Source organism: Schistocerca nitens, chromosome 6 (genome assembly GCF_023898315.1).
Source record: "Schistocerca nitens isolate TAMUIC-IGC-003100 chromosome 6, iqSchNite1.1, whole genome shotgun sequence".
Taxonomy (NCBI): domain Eukaryota; kingdom Metazoa; phylum Arthropoda; class Insecta; order Orthoptera; family Acrididae; genus Schistocerca; species Schistocerca nitens.
Window position 1 is genome coordinate 609,195,430 of NC_064619.1, and position 18,972 is coordinate 609,214,401.

General features: G+C 40.5%; 1 protein-coding gene across 1 annotated transcript in view; it reads left to right on the forward strand.

The window, feature by feature from the left end:
- Nucleotides 1-16,771, forward strand: part of LOC126262987 (DNA replication complex GINS protein PSF3) — a 50,073-nt gene extending 33,302 nt beyond the window's left edge. Inside the window, exon 4 of the mRNA XM_049959941.1 lies at nt 15,935-16,771. Coding sequence (XP_049815898.1) covers nt 15,935-16,162 — 228 coding nt within the window. The 3' untranslated portion in view covers nt 16,163-16,771. The remainder of the gene's footprint in view (nt 1-15,934) is intronic.
- The last annotated feature ends 2,201 nt before the right edge of the window (nt 16,772-18,972 follow it).

Consider the following 18,972-nt stretch of genomic DNA (forward strand, 5'->3'; position numbering starts at 1 on the left):
CGTCCTCTTGGGTAAAATATTCCGGAGGTAAAATAGTCCCCCATTCGGATCTCCCGGCAGGGACTACTCAAGAGGATGTCGTTATCAGGAGAAAGAAAACTGGCGTTCTACGGATCGGAGCGTGGAATGTCAGATCCCTTAATTGGGCAGGTAGGTTAGAAAATTTAAAAAGGGAAATGGATAGGTTAAAGTTAGATATGGTGGGAATTAGTGAAGTTCGGTGGCAGGAGGAACAAGACTTCTGGTCAGGTGACTACAGGGTTATAAACACACAATCAAATAGGGGTAATGCAGGAGTAGGTTTAATAATGAATAGAAAAATAGGAATGCGGGTAAGCTACTACAAACAGCATAGTGAACGCATTATTGTGGCCAAGATAGATTTGAAGCCCACACCTACTACAGTAGTAAAAGTTTATATGCCAACTAGCTCTGCAGATGATGAAGAAATTGAAGAAATGTATGATGAAATAAAAGAAATTATTCAGATAGTGAAGGGAGACGAAAATTTAATAGTCATGGGTGACTGGAATTCAAGTGTAGGAAAAGGGAGAGAAGGAAACATAATAGGTGAATATGGATTGGGGCTAAGAAATGAAAGAGGAAGCCGCCTGGTAGAATTTTGCACAGAGCACAACATAATCATAGCTAACACTTGGTTTAAGAATCATGAAAGAAGGTTGTATACATGGAAGAACCCTGGAGATACTAAAAGGTACCAGATAGATTATATAATGGTAAGACAGAGATTTAGGAACCAGGTTTTAAATTGTAAGACATTTCCAGGTGCAGATGTGGACTCGGACCACAATCTATTGGTTATGACCTGTAGATTAAAACTGAAGAAATTGGAAAAAGGTGGGAATTTAAGGAGATGGGACCTGGATAAACTGAAAGAACCAGAGGTTGTACAGAGTTTCAGGGAGAGCATAAGGGAACAATTGACAGGAATGGGGGAAAGAAATACAGTAGAAAAAGAATGGGTAGCTTTGAGGGATGAAGTAGTGAAGGCAGCAGAGGCTCAAGTAGGTAAAAAGACGAGGGCTAGTAGAAATCCTTGGGTAACAGAAGAAATATTGAATTTAATTGATGAAAGGAGAAAATATAAAAATGCAGTAAATGAAGCAGGCAAAAAGGAATACAAACATCTCAAAAATGAGATCGACAGGAAGTGCAAAATGGCTAAGCAGGGATGGCTAGAGGACAAATGTAAGGATGTAGAGGCTTATCTCACTAGGGGTAAGATAGAAACTGCCTACAGGAAAATTAAAGAGACCTTTGGAGAAAAGAAAACCACTTGTACGAATATCAAGAGCTCAGATGGAAACCCAGTTCTAAGCAAAGAAGGGAAAACAGAAAGGTGGAAGGAGTATATAGAGGGTCTATACAACGGCGATGTACTTGAGGACAATATTATGGAAATGGAAGAGGATGTAGATGAAGATGAAATGGGAGATACGATACTGCGTGAAGAGTTTGACAGAGCACTGAAAGACCTGAGTCGAAACAAGGCCCTCGGAGTAGACAACATTCCATTGGAACTACTGACGGCCTTGGGAGAGCCAGTCCTGACAAAACTCTACCATCTGGTGAGCAAGATGTATGAAACAGGTGAAATACCCTCAGATTTCAAGAAGAATATAATAATTCCAATCCCAAAGAAAGCAGGTGTTGACAGATGTGAAAATTACCGAACTATCAGTTTAATAAGTCACAGCTGCAAAATACTAACACGAATTCTTTACAGACAAATGGAAAAACTAGTAGAAGCCAACCTCGGGGAAGATCAGTTTGGATTCAGTAGAAACACTGGAACACGTGAGGCAGTACTGACCTTACGACTTATCTTAGAAGAAAGATTAAGGAAAGGCAAACCTACGTTTTTAGCATTTGTAGACTTAGAGAAAGCTTTTGACAATGTTGACTGGAATACTCTCTTTCAAATTCTAAAGGTGGCAGGGTAAAATACAGGGAGCGAAAGGCTATTTACAATTTGTACAGAAACCAGATGGCAATTATAAGAGTCGAGGGACATGAAAGGGAAGCAGTGGTTGGGAAGGGAGTAAGACAGGGTTGTAGCCTCTCCCCGATGTTGTTCAATCTGTATATTGAGCAAGCAGTAAAGGAAACAATAGAAAAATTCTAAGTAGGTATTAAAATCCATGGAGAAGAAATAAAAACTTTGAGGTTCGCCGATGACATTGTAATTCTGTCAGAGACAGCAAAGGAATTGGAAGAACAGTTGAATGGAATGGACAGTGTCTTGAAAGGAGGATATAAGACGAACATCAACAAAAGCAAAACGAGGATAATGGAATGTAGTCGAATTAAGTCAGGTGATGCTGAGGGAATTAGATTAGGAAATGACGCTTAAAGTAGTAAAGGAGTTTTGCTATTTGGGGAGCAAAATAACTGATGATGGTCGAAGTAGAGAGGATATAAAATGTAGACTGGCAATGGCAAGGACAGCATTTCTGAAGAAGAGAAATTTGTTAACATCGAGTATAGATTTAAGTGTCAGGAAGTCATTTCTGAAAGTATTTGTATGAAGTGTAGCCATGTATGGAAGTGAAACATGGACGATAAATAGTTTGGACAAGAAGAGAATAGAAGCTTTCGAAATGTGGTGCTACAGAAGAATGCTGAAGATTAGATGGGTAGATCACACAACTAATGAGGGAGTATTGAATAGGATTGGGGAGAAGAGAAGTTTGTGGCACAACTTGACCAGAAGAAGGGATCGGTTGGTATGATATGTTCTGAGGCATCAAGGGATCACCAATTTAGTATTGGAGGGCAGCGTGGAGGGTAAAAATCGTAGAGGGAGACCAAGAGATGAATACACTAAGCAGATTCAGAAGGATGTAGGTTGCAGTAGGTACTGGGAGATGAAGAAGCTTGCACAAGATAGAGTAGCATGGAGAGCTGCATCAAACCAGTCTCAGGACTGAAGACCACAACAACAACTTCCATGTTACGAGAACTTGATCAGTGTGCCTGGTGTTCAGAACAGCAGCTGGCACCATTTCATGCACCATCCAGACTTTGTCAAAATAAGACTAGTAACTACAGTGAAGTGCTTAAATGATTCGGCTAAAACAAAAAACAGTTCCATTTGAGAAAAACGTGGGAAATTCAAAAATTATGTAAGAATTGTGCTACAAGAACTGTCATAATATTATGTACGTAAGTGGGTACTGTTCCACCTCAACAAATTTAATTCCTAATTGAACTGATGGGAAATATATGAAATGTAAAGTAATGCTCTCTTGTCATGGTTGCTTCTGCTCATTCGCTGATTCACGCACTAGGCAGGAATGACTGCATTAATTGCAGTTAAAAGCAGTTCAGCATGTGGCCAAGCGTCAACAATTTTTTAAAAGCACTTTCAGTACATTTTAGCTGATTAAAATTTGACAATTGATCCCTGTCAGATGCTGTTAGTGAGTCCCTCTTTTAATTTTAATCTATAGTAGATACCTTGAACAAAAACTGGTGCCCAGGAAGCTTAGTTCACACACATCTAGAAGAAGGGAATCAGAAGCGATAAACAAAACTACAGCGCAATATCCTTGCCTTCGATTTGTTGTAGAATCTTGGAACATATTCTGACCTCAAACATAATGAGGAATCTCGAACAGAATGACCTCCTCCAATTAGCATGGATACCAAAAACAGTGATCATGTGAAACCCAACTCGCACTTTTCCCACGTGGTGTACTGAAAGCCATAGATGAAGGCAGTCAGTTACATGCAGAATTTCTCAACTTCCAAAAAGCTTTTTACTCAGTATCACACCCTGCTTCTTATCAAAAGTAGAGAGGACACAGCAAGTTACCTCAGATGTCAAATAATCGACTCATGTAAAAGTAACTGTGGATGTGCCCCAGGGAAGTGTGTTGGGACACTTGCTGTTCATGTGTTGTATTAATGATCTAACTGACAATATTGACTATAACCCCAGGGTTTTCACTGAAGATACAGTTATTGATAATGAAGTATTCTCTGAAAGAAGCTGCACAAATATTTGTTTCGATCTTGATAAGATGTCAAAGTGGTGCAAAGACTGACAACTGGTTTTAAATTTTCATAAATGTGAAAAACATAGTATCATATGACTGCAATATCAGTGACTCACTATTGGAATTGGCCAACATGGTACAAATACCTGGGTGTTACAATTTGCGGGAATATGAAATGAAATGATTACGTACACTCAGTCGTAGGTAAATCAGGTGGCAGACTGCAGTTCAGTGGTAGAATACTAGGGAAATGCAGTCAGTCTGTAAAGGAGACAGCATACAAAATGCTCATGAGACCCAACCCAGAATACTGCTCTGTGTATGAGGCCTGAGTGTTTTGTATGCTGTCTCCTTGAACAGTGGTTGCTTTTCCTTGGTTTTCTATCAGTGAACTGCAGTCTGCCACATGATTTACATATGGCTGAGCCTATGTGATCATTTCATTTCGTATCCCTACAAACTGATATGGACAGGTATTTGTAAGAGTTGGCCAATTCCAGCTGTGACTCATTGATGTCATAGTCACAGAATACTAGGGTATTTTTCATTTTGGTCACAAGTTTGTTTGACTCCCAGGAGAGTGCTACGAATATGCTGAAAGAACTGGATTGGTGGACACCTGAAGATACGTGCAAACCATCCTGTGGAAACATACTTGCAAAGTTCTTAGAACCAACTTAAAGTGATGATTTTAAGAATTTATTACAACCTACTAAAACCTTTTCCATTCCATTGTGACAGAGTGGTACAGCAACTGATTTTGAATTGTTTCAGAAAGAACATTCTTGGTCACAAAGTTATTTAATATCAGTATTACGTTTCACCCTTTTGGGGCATCATCAAATTGTGTAAAGGGTACTGAAGATGTAGCCCATTCATCATAAAAACGTATAAACTGGAAAGAGGACCTTAAACACCCCAGCTAACTCACAGAATAGGACCGTTTATACAAAATACACACATTATAGTTATTAAATAACTTTGCAACCAAGACTGCTTTTACTCTTGCAATCTTGTATACATTGCTCCTGTAGAGATCGCAGAGGCAAGATCATACTAATTACAACGTACACAGACACATTTAAGAAGTCATTCTTTCTGTGTTCCATATGTGAATGGGACAGGAAAAAACTTTTATAACTGCTACAATGGGATTTATCATATGCTGTGCACTTCACAATGGTTTGTAGACTATACAGTAGTTACAGATGTAACTGCATTTCTTATAGTGTATTTTTCCCGTGTAAAAAAAAAAAAAAAATTTCAAGATGGGTTTTGACAAATGAAATTGGAGAATTCCCTTATGAGTTATAAACAATGTCACTGTTACGATCTGTTAGCAATTCAGATACTTTGCCTTTAATTCCCCTAACAGTTTTATTAAATACACATACTGTGCTTTCCGATCTGCATTCTTCGTTTACTGAACTATCTTCCATTGTTAAAGGAATGATTTGATTTGATTTTAGCAGGCAGGCTAAAACAGCTTTGGTCTAACCCACCACTGCCCGCACTGAAACAGTATTAGTTGTGCAGTATCGCTCCCTGTATAACTAGTAAAGCCAAACAATGCCCTTAAATAGTGCAAGGAGTCCCTTTACCAGTTCTTTGTTAAATACAATTTCTTCAGGTCTAGTTGTCCCGAAAATTCTGTCTCTCTTGCTCTCCAGTGCAGTGCATTCGAAGATTAGGTGTGATGCAGTTTCTTCACTCTCATCACAGATCCTACATTTAGGGTCTTCTTCTGTTATACCCATTGTATGTCGGTGTTTTTTGAACTTCCCATGGCCAGTCATCAGTCCTGCCATGAGTTTAATCTCTTTCCTGTTCAAGCCCAGGATTACAGAGCTTCTTTTAAAACACAGCTTTGGTGTCATTACTGTGCCATGTTTTTGTTTATAGACCTTGGTCCAGTATTCTGCGTGCTGTCTTCTGAGCCTGTTCTGTAGTTCTAGTTTGATCATAGCCTTGGTGATTGTCAGGACAGGTTCCAGTCCAATGAATGGAGTCTTTGCCCCCATCCTGGCCAATCTGTCTGTTTGTTCATTGCCACCGATCCCTGAGTGGCCAAAGAGCCACACTGGGCTTACCATATTGCTGCCCTAGCTCCACCAGAACCCTGTGACATTCTGCAACAAGCTTAGGTCTTGTTGCAGGAGTTGCCAATGATTTCAGGGCTGCCTGGCTGTCTGAATAGATGTAGATGCTACAGTCCTTGTAGCACCTACGCACATTCTCCTCCACACACACCCTGATTGCAGTAATTTCATCTTGAATACCGAGGCCCATTTTCCTAAAGAGTTGATGCCCTCCAGTCTTGGCTGAACCCCTGTACACCCCGGTCCCAGTGCCTTGGTCTGATTTCGACCGATCAGTGAACCAAACAATGTCCCCTGTATGGTGTCGAACTGCTTTTTTCCCACTGCTCCCTGGTTCCAAGTATTATATTGTAAGGCTTGTTGAAGCAGCTGAGAGTTATTATATAGTCAGCTGGCATTTCCCCAACCATTTATATATTTACTTTACTCACTATTTTAGTATGTGAGTCTGGATATCCCCATGAGATCCAGTTTTTACCAGTTTTGAGTCTGTATGCACCAGCTGCTCCCTCCATCTTGACCCAAAGGTGTAATGGAGGCATGTCCAGCATGTTTTCCATCCCAGTGGTTAGTGTGTTGCTAATTCTGCCTGTTATGGCTAAGCAGGCCAGTCTCTACACCTGAGCAAGCTCCTTAGCTGCAACTTGCTGTTCTACCCTCTTCCACCACACAATGTTCCCATAGGGGATCCTAGGTCTAACCACCGTGGTGTATATCCAGTACATACCTCTTACCTCTGGGGCTTAGGCCCCAGTTTTTACCACGAGCCCTTCTGGTACTCACTAATCTTTCACCTTGGAGTAGGTGCTCATAATGTGAGGGGTCCATGTTAGTTTCTCATCTAAGGTTACCCCTAGATATTTCACTATCCCCTTCACAGGTAGAGTTTCATCGAAAAGCTTTAGATTCCAACTTGAGTGTTGGATATGCTTCTTTGTGAATGGTACCACAACACACTTCTTAGGATTAACCCTTAGATCCTGTTTCCTGCATCAATCTTGCACAATGTCCTGTGCACCTTGTGCCATATTCCTGTCTGTCAGTAAATTTGCCAAGTATTACTATGACAAGGTCATCTTCCTCAATGAGTTCATTTACCACTAGATTCCACAATAAAGGGGACAAAACCCCTCCTTGTGGACAATCTCTAGTGGTGTTAATTACCATCTTTCCATTTATCGTGGTGGTCTCTACCTTCCTTCCACTAAGCATGGCCCTAGTCCACCTACATATAGTGGTCCCTAGGTAATGCATCTCTGCTGCCTTAACCATGGAATCGAAGATTGTGGTACTAAAAGCCCCCAAGATGTTCAGGAATATGCAAAGGGCTATTTCCTGAAAGTGGAGTGCTTTCTCCATCTTTTCAACAAGTTAGTGGAGAGCTGTCTCACACGATTTACCTGGTTGATATGCATGTTGGTTTGAATGTAGAGGAGCCCTAGTTAGCCTCCTCTCTCCAACATATGCATTAACCAGTTTTTCCAATGTTTTAAGAATGAAGGAGGATACACTGATTGGTCTCATACCCTTGGCCTTTGGTATGATCAATTCTCCCTGGCTTTGGAGTAAAGACAACCTTCACTGCCCTCTAGTCATTTGGAATGATTCCTGCTGCTAGATTAACCCTGAATAACCTGCATAGGGCTCTTATAAGATTCTCTCCTGCTTATTGCAGGAGAGCTGGAAAGATTCTATCTGGGCCAGGTGACTTGAACAGTTGGAATCTTCCTACAGCCCATTGGATTTTACTGAAGTTGTCACAGTCCTTGGCCGATTCCCAGTCCTCTTTTCCAATGCCTGAGAACCATTGTCTCTCAGGGATCACATCCTGGTCTGTGTTATCTGCCAGAGCATATTGAGGGAAGTGAGTTTTGAGGAGCAATTCCAGTGTCTCATGAGCTATCTTTGTATATTCCCCATCCTCCTTCCTCAACGTACCTCCTGGATTAGTTGGTACTCTAGTGAGGATTTTGTGAAGTCTGGCTTGAGCAGCCGTGCCTCCCACTTCCTCATAGAATGCCTTCCAGGATGCCTCCTTTGCATATCTAATTGCAAGGTTGTAGTTGACAAGGCCCTCACAATATTTTGCCCATTGTCCTTTACGTTTGTTAAACAGTCTTTGTACCTGTCTTCTTTGTTTTTCCAAGTTGTTCCACCATATGTCTCCAGTCTGGTTTCCTGGGATTCTTATAGGCCATTTTCCCCAGGGTTTATACACCCAGGAGATCCGGGAAAAACCCGGTAATTTTTTCATCTGGGAGAAAACTGGGAAAAACTCGGGAATTTTTTAGAATTCTGGGAATTTTTCATTGTTTTAGTTTTCAGTTAAATTTTTGTGATTTTGACTTGTAAGAACCAATACTCTAACAAGAATATTACTGTATCTCGGTTCTGCAGAATAATACTGCAGCAACAAAACATGAACGAGAGAAAAAAACGAAAATAAAACTTAAGTCACAAAGGAAGTACACCATATACAACAATAAAACACAGCACTCATACCAAGCTGTCTGCCAACAGCAAAGTGTGTCAAAGGCTTTAGGAAGACTATATGCAATGCTTCGTAACAACAAATTGCCTCCAATGAGCGTGACGTGACAGCTGTTTACATTAGATTCGTTTGAGCAGTTGTGGGTGGGCTCTTCTGAATGCACAGTTGAGTCGCTTATGACTAGTACCTTCTCCCACTTCTGGCTACAGATGTGTGGCTGGGCACTACTATCTAATACTGCCCCAGTTCGGAAATATCGGAGATAGGGGGCTGATCCACAGAGCAGTCTGAGTTGTAGTGGGGAGGTGGGTAGTCTCCACGTGACCTGTGTTTACGTTTAGTGATTTTGCTGTTTCCTCTTCATTTATTGCTCTCACATTAAATGAAAACAAAACGGATTTCTGAGGGAAGCTATCAATTGAATTAAAATACGTTCACATAATTATGGAGGCTAAAATATGTTCAGGTTTTATTTCCACCTTTCTGACAGTCAAGCATTAATTGCCTTGCAGAACAATGAAGTTATTTTTGTTGGTTAGCTAAAGACATTTGGCTTTTTTTAATCTTTTGCGGTGAGGCAGTCAATTTATTTGAAACGAAGTGTTTAATTTCACACATTTGGCTAGTTTCAACTGTTCACTGCACATTTTCTGTCTTGTAGCTCGTATGGCATTATGCCATAATAAAGACTCAAACATGAGATAATACAGTACTGGTACTCAAGAAAATTTACACCCGCATCTGGACATACGAATGTGCACTTTAAGCTGAATTATGCATTTTAGTGTGGTTCACGAAATTCCGATGCTCTTGAAGTATCCTCTGATGTCTTGTTTCTTTTATGACACAATGCAAGATCTTTTAATGTTTTACACATACGAATATGCGGGCTTCCTGCGTCATTGTAGCTGCGCAAGCGCAGTGACTCCTGTTATCTGGCGCTCTCTGGCAACTGCTGAAATGAACCAATTTCTAATGGGTCACGGGAAAATATTGTGGATGGTGGTTTGAAAAGCGTTACTTTCAGAGTAAATTTCCTTTTACGCAAGGTGAACTATGTGCGAGAATGTACGATGAATTTCTTACATCACAGAGCGCTTGACTCTCATTTAAATATCAACTCTTTGAGAACGACCATCTAGAAGAATTTCGAGCCCAGAAGATCAGACATTTACATTGTTATTAAAAATTTTATTGGAACATTTGTGTGATGTATCTTAATATCAACATTATATGTGGAAGCTTAGCGTCTCTTGCAGCTTGTTAATCTTAGAGACCAATATTATATGTCAAAGCTTTGTTTTTCTTGTAGCAACACTATGTGTATAAATTTAAACCATTAACTTTTCTTATTTGTCTGTTCGCGATACTTAAGAGTGATCTTGCTATTGGCTGACTATGTCATGTGTCCTACGCTGTCATCAGCTGGCGAGATCACATGATGTGAGCTATGACTGGCTTACAAAAGCGTGTCGCAATCTCGATTTCTATGCTTCGGAAAGTAACATGCGGTGTTTGGTGGAATTCGAATTTATGCCTTTGTAACACGAAAATAAGCAGCGTACATGTTGCTGCACATCAAAGATCTTTCCAATAAGTGTATTTCTTCTGTTTTTGTTCCCTGAGAAGTTTCTTCCTCTGGGCCCCATACAAGGCTTTAATCTTGATCTGGTCCAACTTCTCAGTTACAGTTCCCACTTCTTGCTCAGGTCTAGACCCTGATTCAGTAGTGGGAGTGCATTCCATCAGTCCTGACCCTGATGTTTGGGTGTGTAAAGTCTCAGTTTTCCCCTCAGTTTGTTTTCATCAGTCATGTTCATCTCGGTCCCACGAGATTTGTGGATCTACACAGTTCACACTACAGAAACACCGCACGGTGTAAGGCTACTTACTCAGGGAGGTTGACCGGTATCCCTGTGGCTCCATTTGAGACACATCTTTCCATGTGCCACGCACCCCTTGGCACATCGCGTCATACACTGGGTTGGGGAAGGGAATTTGGTAAGGACTAGGAGTGGATAAGGAAGACAGGATGTTGTGGGACACTCTTAGTCTGATCCATCAGCTAAGGCCTCTCCGGCAGTAGGTCCTCAACCTTCGGCATAGCCCTCAGCTTCATGCAAATATGCAAGCCTCTCCAACCACACGGACAGTGCTTTGTCAAGGTGGTGTCCCCGGAGGAGGAGTGTTTAAAGGAATCTTCCTGCCTTCATTTTAAATTGATCTATCCCTTCTATATGTTATCACTATAATTTGGCCGTGAGTGGTCCCAGATCCCCTTACTATACTGTCATTTACAAGCTTCACCAACCAACCCTTCCCAGTTCTATTCAGGTGTAACCCATGTCTAACGTAAACTGACCTATGGACACACTTAACTAACATCACTTAAATGTGTGCCTTGCCAGCAGCCATCAGTGCCCTCTCAGGTCTCAAATTAATGTGTGTCACAGCACTGTCAATAGTTGATTGTAATGCCACAAGAGCTGTTTAAAACAAACACTAATGGTCAGAGTTTGAGTATCAATCTTGCCTCCAAGTCACCGCCTATATCATAAGCACATTTCCTGCCACTGTTCCCAGTGCCTCCTACTACAAATCTGTTAACTCTTTTGCCACATCATTGAATCCAACATCTATTTAAAAATGTGGATGACTTGGTGCTCTTACCTAATACGTCCTGCAGTTATGATCTTCCACTGCACCACAACTGCTACCTAACACGGAATCCTCTTCTTTATGTTTCTATCTTACTGAGGCTTACTAACAATATTGGATGTCTACTGCATCTTACGCGCTCCTAGAATTATTGCAAGCCTCTTTACTCATAAATCTTGACAGGTGGCTAAATCTGTTTTCAACGTTCAAATCAAATCAAACTATTGGAGTACATTCTCTTCCTAATGGCCTTACTGCCAACTGTCAATTCCAACTCCTCCACAATCTCCCTCCACAGCCTCTCTAGTTATTGTCTAGCATCCATTAACTGTGGTCTGAAGGACACACATTCTCATTCCCTGCCCCATTATCTACTCCCACTAAATGTTCTGCAGCTCCAGGAGAGGGCTTCATTAGATTCCCTGTTAGCTTCCTTGTGACCCCTGTTAGCTTCCTCATTAGATTCACCCTGGTGAAACCATTTTCTAATCAATTCAGAAAGTACCCCAAAACTTATTGAACTTAGACAATTTGCCTACTGCTAACTCACGATGTCAAACTTTACATCATCTTTAAAACACACACACACACACACACACACACACACACACACACACACACACACAGTAATTTTCTTGCTGTTGCCCTGCCAAGTAACAAAATTCAAGTGGAAGGTCTTGTGAAGTGGAGCCATACTGAAAGACATTATTAAACACTTGAAGTAGCAATTATCTATTGCTGAGCTGCACATGTAGTGATGACTTACATTGGTCTATAGGTATCAGTAAATGCTCACATAGACATGAAATTCACGTAGTTTTTCCTTAGCAGAAGACAAAAATTGTGCTAAACACACACTACTTTAGTTACAATATCAAACAAACTGTTTTATAGGAGTCCGGTTTCAGACTCCTACAGTCGTCAGGAGCCGTGCAGGATGCGTTGATGAGGACCTAGCTGCACTCGAGAGCACCAAGAAAACATCATTGACAAAAACATATCTATTAGGCAGTAATACAGGATTGTCGTTCAAAGTGTCGCACTGCGGCCGGGCTGGCAGAGCAGTGCCTTGTCAGCAGTGGAACGCCAGCTTGCATTCAGCTCGCAGTTTGCCAACTCAGCAAAGCTATTACATCATGGGCCACTGCCAACCTGCAAAATCCGGCAACTTCCAGCTCTGCATATCGATCTTGAAAGTACTCTCTTTGACATTGAAGATTTGCAGCTCGAGCCAGGTCCACTTGCAGATCTCGGCTCTCGTTAAGGAGACAGGAGCCGGTAGCATTGGTGTCTACCCTAGGAATGAAATGAGCAGCAGCAAAGCTCCCACTCTCAAAGGCAGATGACAGACAGCATCCAGGTCACACAGGTCAAGCCTCTGGCAGGCTTGTAGGGTGATAGTGGCCCCCATGCCCCATTGGTATTGCATCAGAAGTTGGCAGCTAGCCACACTGAGGGTCAACTTCATAGCCTTCTCTCTCACAGGATAGCTACAACTCTCACGAGGGCTGAGGCTATGCACAGGGCAGTCAGCAATCGGCACTTAGCAATGAGAAGGGTGGGATACTTACATTGGCACTTCCCATGCACTCTGCAGCAGTGTGGATGGCTATGACATAATGTGTTCTGGTTTCCCTCGCTGTCAGCTCTCCTAGTGACTTCAGACTTTTGCAACTTCACGTTTCAGAGGCTCTCTTCTGTTGGGTCAGCACCTGAATATTTATTGTTGCATTGAATGTAGCCTTGCTTACAAAACTCTGCTTTGTCACTAGTATGACAATATCTCTCAAGATCCATGATGTCATTATGCTTTGCTTGCAGACTTGGGTGCTCAGTCATTCCCCTGTGCTGCAATAGCTTCCATGTTTGCCGCAGCTCACTCGGGGTTTCCCCATAGTCAGCAGTCTATGGGCAACACCGACTGAGTCGGTGTTGCTATGGGTCATTGAAATGGGTAGTTTGCCTTCCGAGAGCTGCTAATGTAGAACTTGGACAAATTTTTAGTGTCCACAGGGGATACTGTCCTGGGATGTAACACCTCCCCCTTCCTTCAGAAAATTTGTCTCGAAGTTTTCACTTTGGAATACCCATACCTCATCCTACATATTTTGTATCAGTAGTTACAGATTATACAACTTTAAAAAACCTAAAATCCAGGGTGGAATGTAACAATATTATGAAAAGGCATATAAAAAGAAAGAGGTTTCCAGAAACCTGAACAATTTATTAGTCAATAATCCAACCAACATGGACATTCTGAAAGAAGTGGAGACAGAAGAGATTACACGGGCTCTGAAGATAATGAAGAAAGAAAAAGCAACTGGACCTGATGAGATCCTACCAGAATTCTTGAACTGGGAACTCTAGGAAAAAGGTGGCTTGCCAAACTCTGCACGGAATGTATCAGTACGGGTGCTCTCCCCAAGATCTGGAAAGAAGCAAAAGCTATTGTTCAAGCTAACTAGAATCATAAAATGCAAACAGACCTACACACTACTCAAGAACATGTCAACACACAGCAAAATCAAAGTCTCACTTCATGGCATAAACAGCAAGAGCATGGGTCTGAATAATGGTCTGCCACAGGGCTCAGCACTAGAACCCGTTCTCTTCAACCTGTATATAGCTGACATGTCAGAAACCAAATCACGTAAATTTGCATACGCTGACGACCTGGCCATCGTGTATCAAAGTAAAAATTTCAGCGATCTTGACGAAACAATAAATGCAGACCTGGAAGTCCTGAACACATATTACTCCAAGTGGCACGTACACCTAGCCCCCAGCAAAACAATCAACACAAAAATGGACCTTAACAACAGAGAATCACAGAAAATTACAGCTTTATATGAATGGACAGCAGATCAGACATGAGACTAAGCCTAAATACTTGGGTGTGAAACTAGATTGCACTCTTAACATACAATGCACACCTAGAAGACAAAAACAGAAACTAAAATCCCGCAATGCTATCCTTTCGAAATTGGCTGGAATGATGTAGGGATGGGGAGTGAGCACTTCGAGGACATCAGCACTAGCTCTAGTCTACAGTGTAGCTGAATACTGCTCACCAGTGTGGATGCGAAATGCACATGTAGCTAGTGGATGTCCAGCTGAGGGAGACAATGCAAATAATCTTGGGAACACTCAGGGCCACCCCCTGTGCCTGACTTCATGTCCTAGCCATCATAGAATGCACTGAAATCAGGCAATCACAGCTAGCGCTAAGAACACAACAAAAAATCCTAGACAACCCGGACCTTCCTATCTACGAAGACCTAACAGCTACAAACAGGCCTAAATCCAAGACAGCTTACAGGAAAATCAGCGAAGAGATTCAAGGCTTCAACTCAAAATCAACCTGGAAGGAACTATGTACTGCAAGTGCACACAAAACTGCAATTTGGTATACGACCCCAACAATAAGATTGAAGGACTGAACCTCTCAAGGAAACTGTGAACAACTTTGAATCGCCTAAGATAGGTGTTGGCAGATGCAAGCAACTACTGAAGAAATGGGCCATGTCAGAAAGCTCTGAATGTGAGTGTTATGAAATCCAAACAATGGACCATTTACTCATGTGTGAGGTGTATGGATACAATGATGATTTGAAAGATATACACAGACTCTGATTTATAGTTACAGCACAAACATGCATTCTATAACACTACTATGCTACTGCCAGACCCGACACAGCTATGCTTACTAAATATTTGGCCTTGAGGAAAAGTGTTGGCCTGCAATTGTTTGTCTCAACTACTTGTTGGGACATAAATAACAGAAGGATTAAAGGTAATCAGCTATAAACCCAAGTGAATGGCTATGCCAAACTGTGGCCAATAGCAGAGTTCACCACCCCACGATGAAACTCACTGCTGCAGACATCTTTGATATCAATGACTGCTCCACAATCCATGCCATCTGGATCCCTCCAGTCATCTTTCCCCAAACACCAAGCTCTGTGAATTATGTTAACGAGAATTTTCATTGTAACACGTCGTTAAATCCTGCAATCCTCTTGGCCTCAATCTCCACTCCACTAGCTCCTTTCCCTGCACCACCTCCAACCCTGCACGTGAACTGTAATCTCTCTCATTCTGTTCCCACACCCTCCCCTCTGCAGTCTCCCTATTACTGTTTTATCTCCCACATTATTGTGCACTGTACGAACTCCCCACGAGTAGTCAGAACAAGCTCACTGGTGCCACATTCCTATCCCATTCACCTGCTGCCTCCCCCTGCCAGGCTCCAACAATTCCTCCCCAACTCTCCCTCCACTTGCCTCAGTAGAGCTGCAGCGTTAAACACTGCTGCCACCCAGAGAATGTAACCCTGCCAGTGTGCGTGCATGCATCCATGCTGTTTGCTCAGGAGGAGGATTCATCTGAAAGTTTGATCGTTCATGGTTTAACACACGAGCAAAAACCTCTGGAACATCTATATCTGAAGTGAAAAAATGCACGGAAAAACATTACACAAATATTTGAGCATATCCTGATAAGAATTCGGTTGATAATTTCCTTAAATGTTCAGAAGTTGTTGTCTATAAAGAGAGCACATTTCTTTTGAACAGATTTGATACATTAGTTGCGTCTTATGTTACCAACTATTCTTAAGTGGATTAATTTCAGATCTGTGCTTAGAAAAGTTTGTCTTTCCACAGACATTTCGAGAGCGCCTGCGCCAGGTGACAGACTGGGCACAGAATATGGAAGCGGAGCCGGGAAGAATTCTCCGCCTCGACACTCTCGAGCGAGGTCTGCTCCATTCGGGGCAGAAAGCTCATTGTCAACTGGAGGCGTGGCTGACGTCTGGGGCTGGAGGCCTTGTTGCCTCAACAATGGTTGTGCAGCACAAGAAAAGACGCCTTGCAATGGAGAACCAGATATAGAAGGCTGTTTCCGTCATCCCACTAGTATGTTATAGCATCAGCTGGGGGCAGTGCTCCCAATATCCTTAGTTGTGTATTACTCCTTGTACTATGTTGTCCATGTAAATAAAACCAATATTTAATTAGTAATTGATTAAGGTAAGAAAACAAAAACTAGAGATGGATGTGCAACTTTTTAGCTATTTTTAGACAAAATAACTTCTGTAGTGTTAGTTAATGTAAGTATCTGAGCAGTTTTTACTTTCGTAAACTGTGATATGTAATCTAAATTGACTGTCATAAATTTAATAGTTTTGGTCATCAACTGTGCATGATTTTGGATGGTTCAATTGTACGGCCAAACTTCATTTTAGGCTTAATGTATGTACTTTCATCACTGCACCTGCCTGAAAAGAAGACATCTGTTGAAAGCTAAGGTACATATCCGTGCCTCATCAGAACTTTTTTTTGCAGATTATTTAAATTCTGTTATTTCCAAATGGAGAATTAGGATATCTTATTTTAGCATTAGTGCTCACTTTCTTCACTTTTATATTGTTGCTATGAATGGGCTTGTTGTAAACATGTACTGTTAGCATTTAAAAGCAACTGAGCTTATATATATATATATATATATATATATATATATATATATATATATATATATATATATATATATATATATATATATATATATATAAAATAAGTTTTTTTAAAAAGTGGACTTTCTTATACGTCATTGGTTTCCTTAGTCATGCTCTCTGCAGCTCAAAGTAAAATAAATTTTTAATGATCAGTCAGTAAGTTACCAATGTGAAAAAAGAGTTCACAGAAATTGTTTAACCACAAAATGACAAATTACAAAATTCAAACCAAATAATGATGTTAGTACATAGGAATCAGATGAGATTTTGTATTTTACATTTTTCTTACACTGTAGCCCATTGTGTAATTTTAGCAACATAAATTCATTGCCTTCTGTCTATATATTGACATACACCCCCTTTCCGTAAGCATATTCTACAACACGATCTTTAAATTTTCAAATACCAGTTATAGAAATTGGACTCAAAGAAGTTTTTTTCAAGAAAAAAAGGTGATGTTTACTGATTTCTAGAACAAACATTAATAATTATAAATGTGATACATACATTTTCAGTGTTCGTAACATCAGCTTATCACTCTCATCCTTCACCCAGTTGAGCTTATTACTTCTGTAATATCATTGTGTAGCGAAGTCTTTCTGTGGTTCTGTAGCTGCTGTATCATACAGCATATTTTTCCTTAGTACTGTCTCATTTCTAATCTTCTCCTTCCTTTGTCTATGACACTGCTTTGCCCGTTAACCCTTATGCTTCCCTCATTTCCAATAGTGTCTTCAACAATGTGTTAACAACTGTGTAGGTAAAGTTGTTTTATGAGCACCTAATTAAGATTGACAGACGTTGAATGGTTTTGTGGCTGTATTTCAGCATTGCATTGTCCCTCTCGAATATCACCCTTCTCCATAGTCTACATAGATGGACTGGGCATGACTTCTTGTTAGTGAGAAATTGCAGTAAGCCCTAATACTGAGGGGGGAGGGGGGGGGGCACACTTGATACTGTCATAATTTGTCTCCTTTCTAGTGTAAAAATTTACAGTATACAGGATGGTTCAAAATTGTGTTACCATACAAATGTTAGATATCTCCTTGCACATGAAACTTGTTGATATTGTAGAGTAGATTAGAGTTTTATTGGTCCTGGTAATCATATAATACACAAATAGTACATTGTGATGTAGGACAAGTCAATGTATCACAAAATATAATATTAAATTTGCATTAACTTCATTAATTCTACATTAAATGATGACTGAGTTACAATATACAGAGCAAATATTGTACAAAAATAAAGAGTAGATATTTTAAAGCAGAAAGAGCATGTACTGTATTGGCAGATTAATATTTGTATTACAGCTACATTTACATGGTAAGTCATTAAAGATCTAGTAACATGTATATGATACATCACTAAGGCAAAGACACAAATCGTTAGTGAACTTCCTCAAGGAACTCGTGGAGGCTATAGAAGCAGTGATGAGTCAAATATGCCTTAACAGTTGACTTGAAATTTGCCATGTCATTTATTGATTTAATTTGTGGTGGGGAAGTTTATTATAAATAACTTTCCCATAATTCAGGGTTTCTTCTTCATTCAGGATAGTGTTGGTGGGCTCTAAATGAAAGTTTCCTTTTTTCCTGGTGTTATACGAGCAGATATTTTCGTTTTTCTGGAAGAGAGTGGGATTTTCCATTGAATATTTTTTCACAAGCACAGTTATCTCATAAATATATACACATGGAAGTGGGAGGATTTCTAGCTTTTTAATTAGTGGTCTACAGGTTTTGTTCTATTTTACACCTTCCATTATTCTTATAATTCTTTTTTGTAGCCTATAGTGCTTTTGGCTAAGAGAAGAATTACCCCAGAAAATGATTCCATGTTTCTGTTGTGAGTATATATAGGCATTATACACAGTTTTCAGAGAATCTTTGTTGCAGCATCCCTCTAATATTCTCAGTAAGTAGCATGTAGTTCTTAATTTCTTACAGACTTTTTCAATATGCGTCCCCCATTTAAGGTTATCTTGGAGCCATACTCACAGGAACTTAATGTTGTCTACATTCTGAAGGTCTTTGTCAGATAGCTGTGTCTGAACAGTTTGCTTACTTTTTTTCACATTATAGAAATTTAGTGCCATTGTCTTACATGCATTTATTACCAATTTGTTGTGACTGAACCAGTTTTCAATATTGTTCAGTGTCTGTTGTAGACTTCTAAAGCATT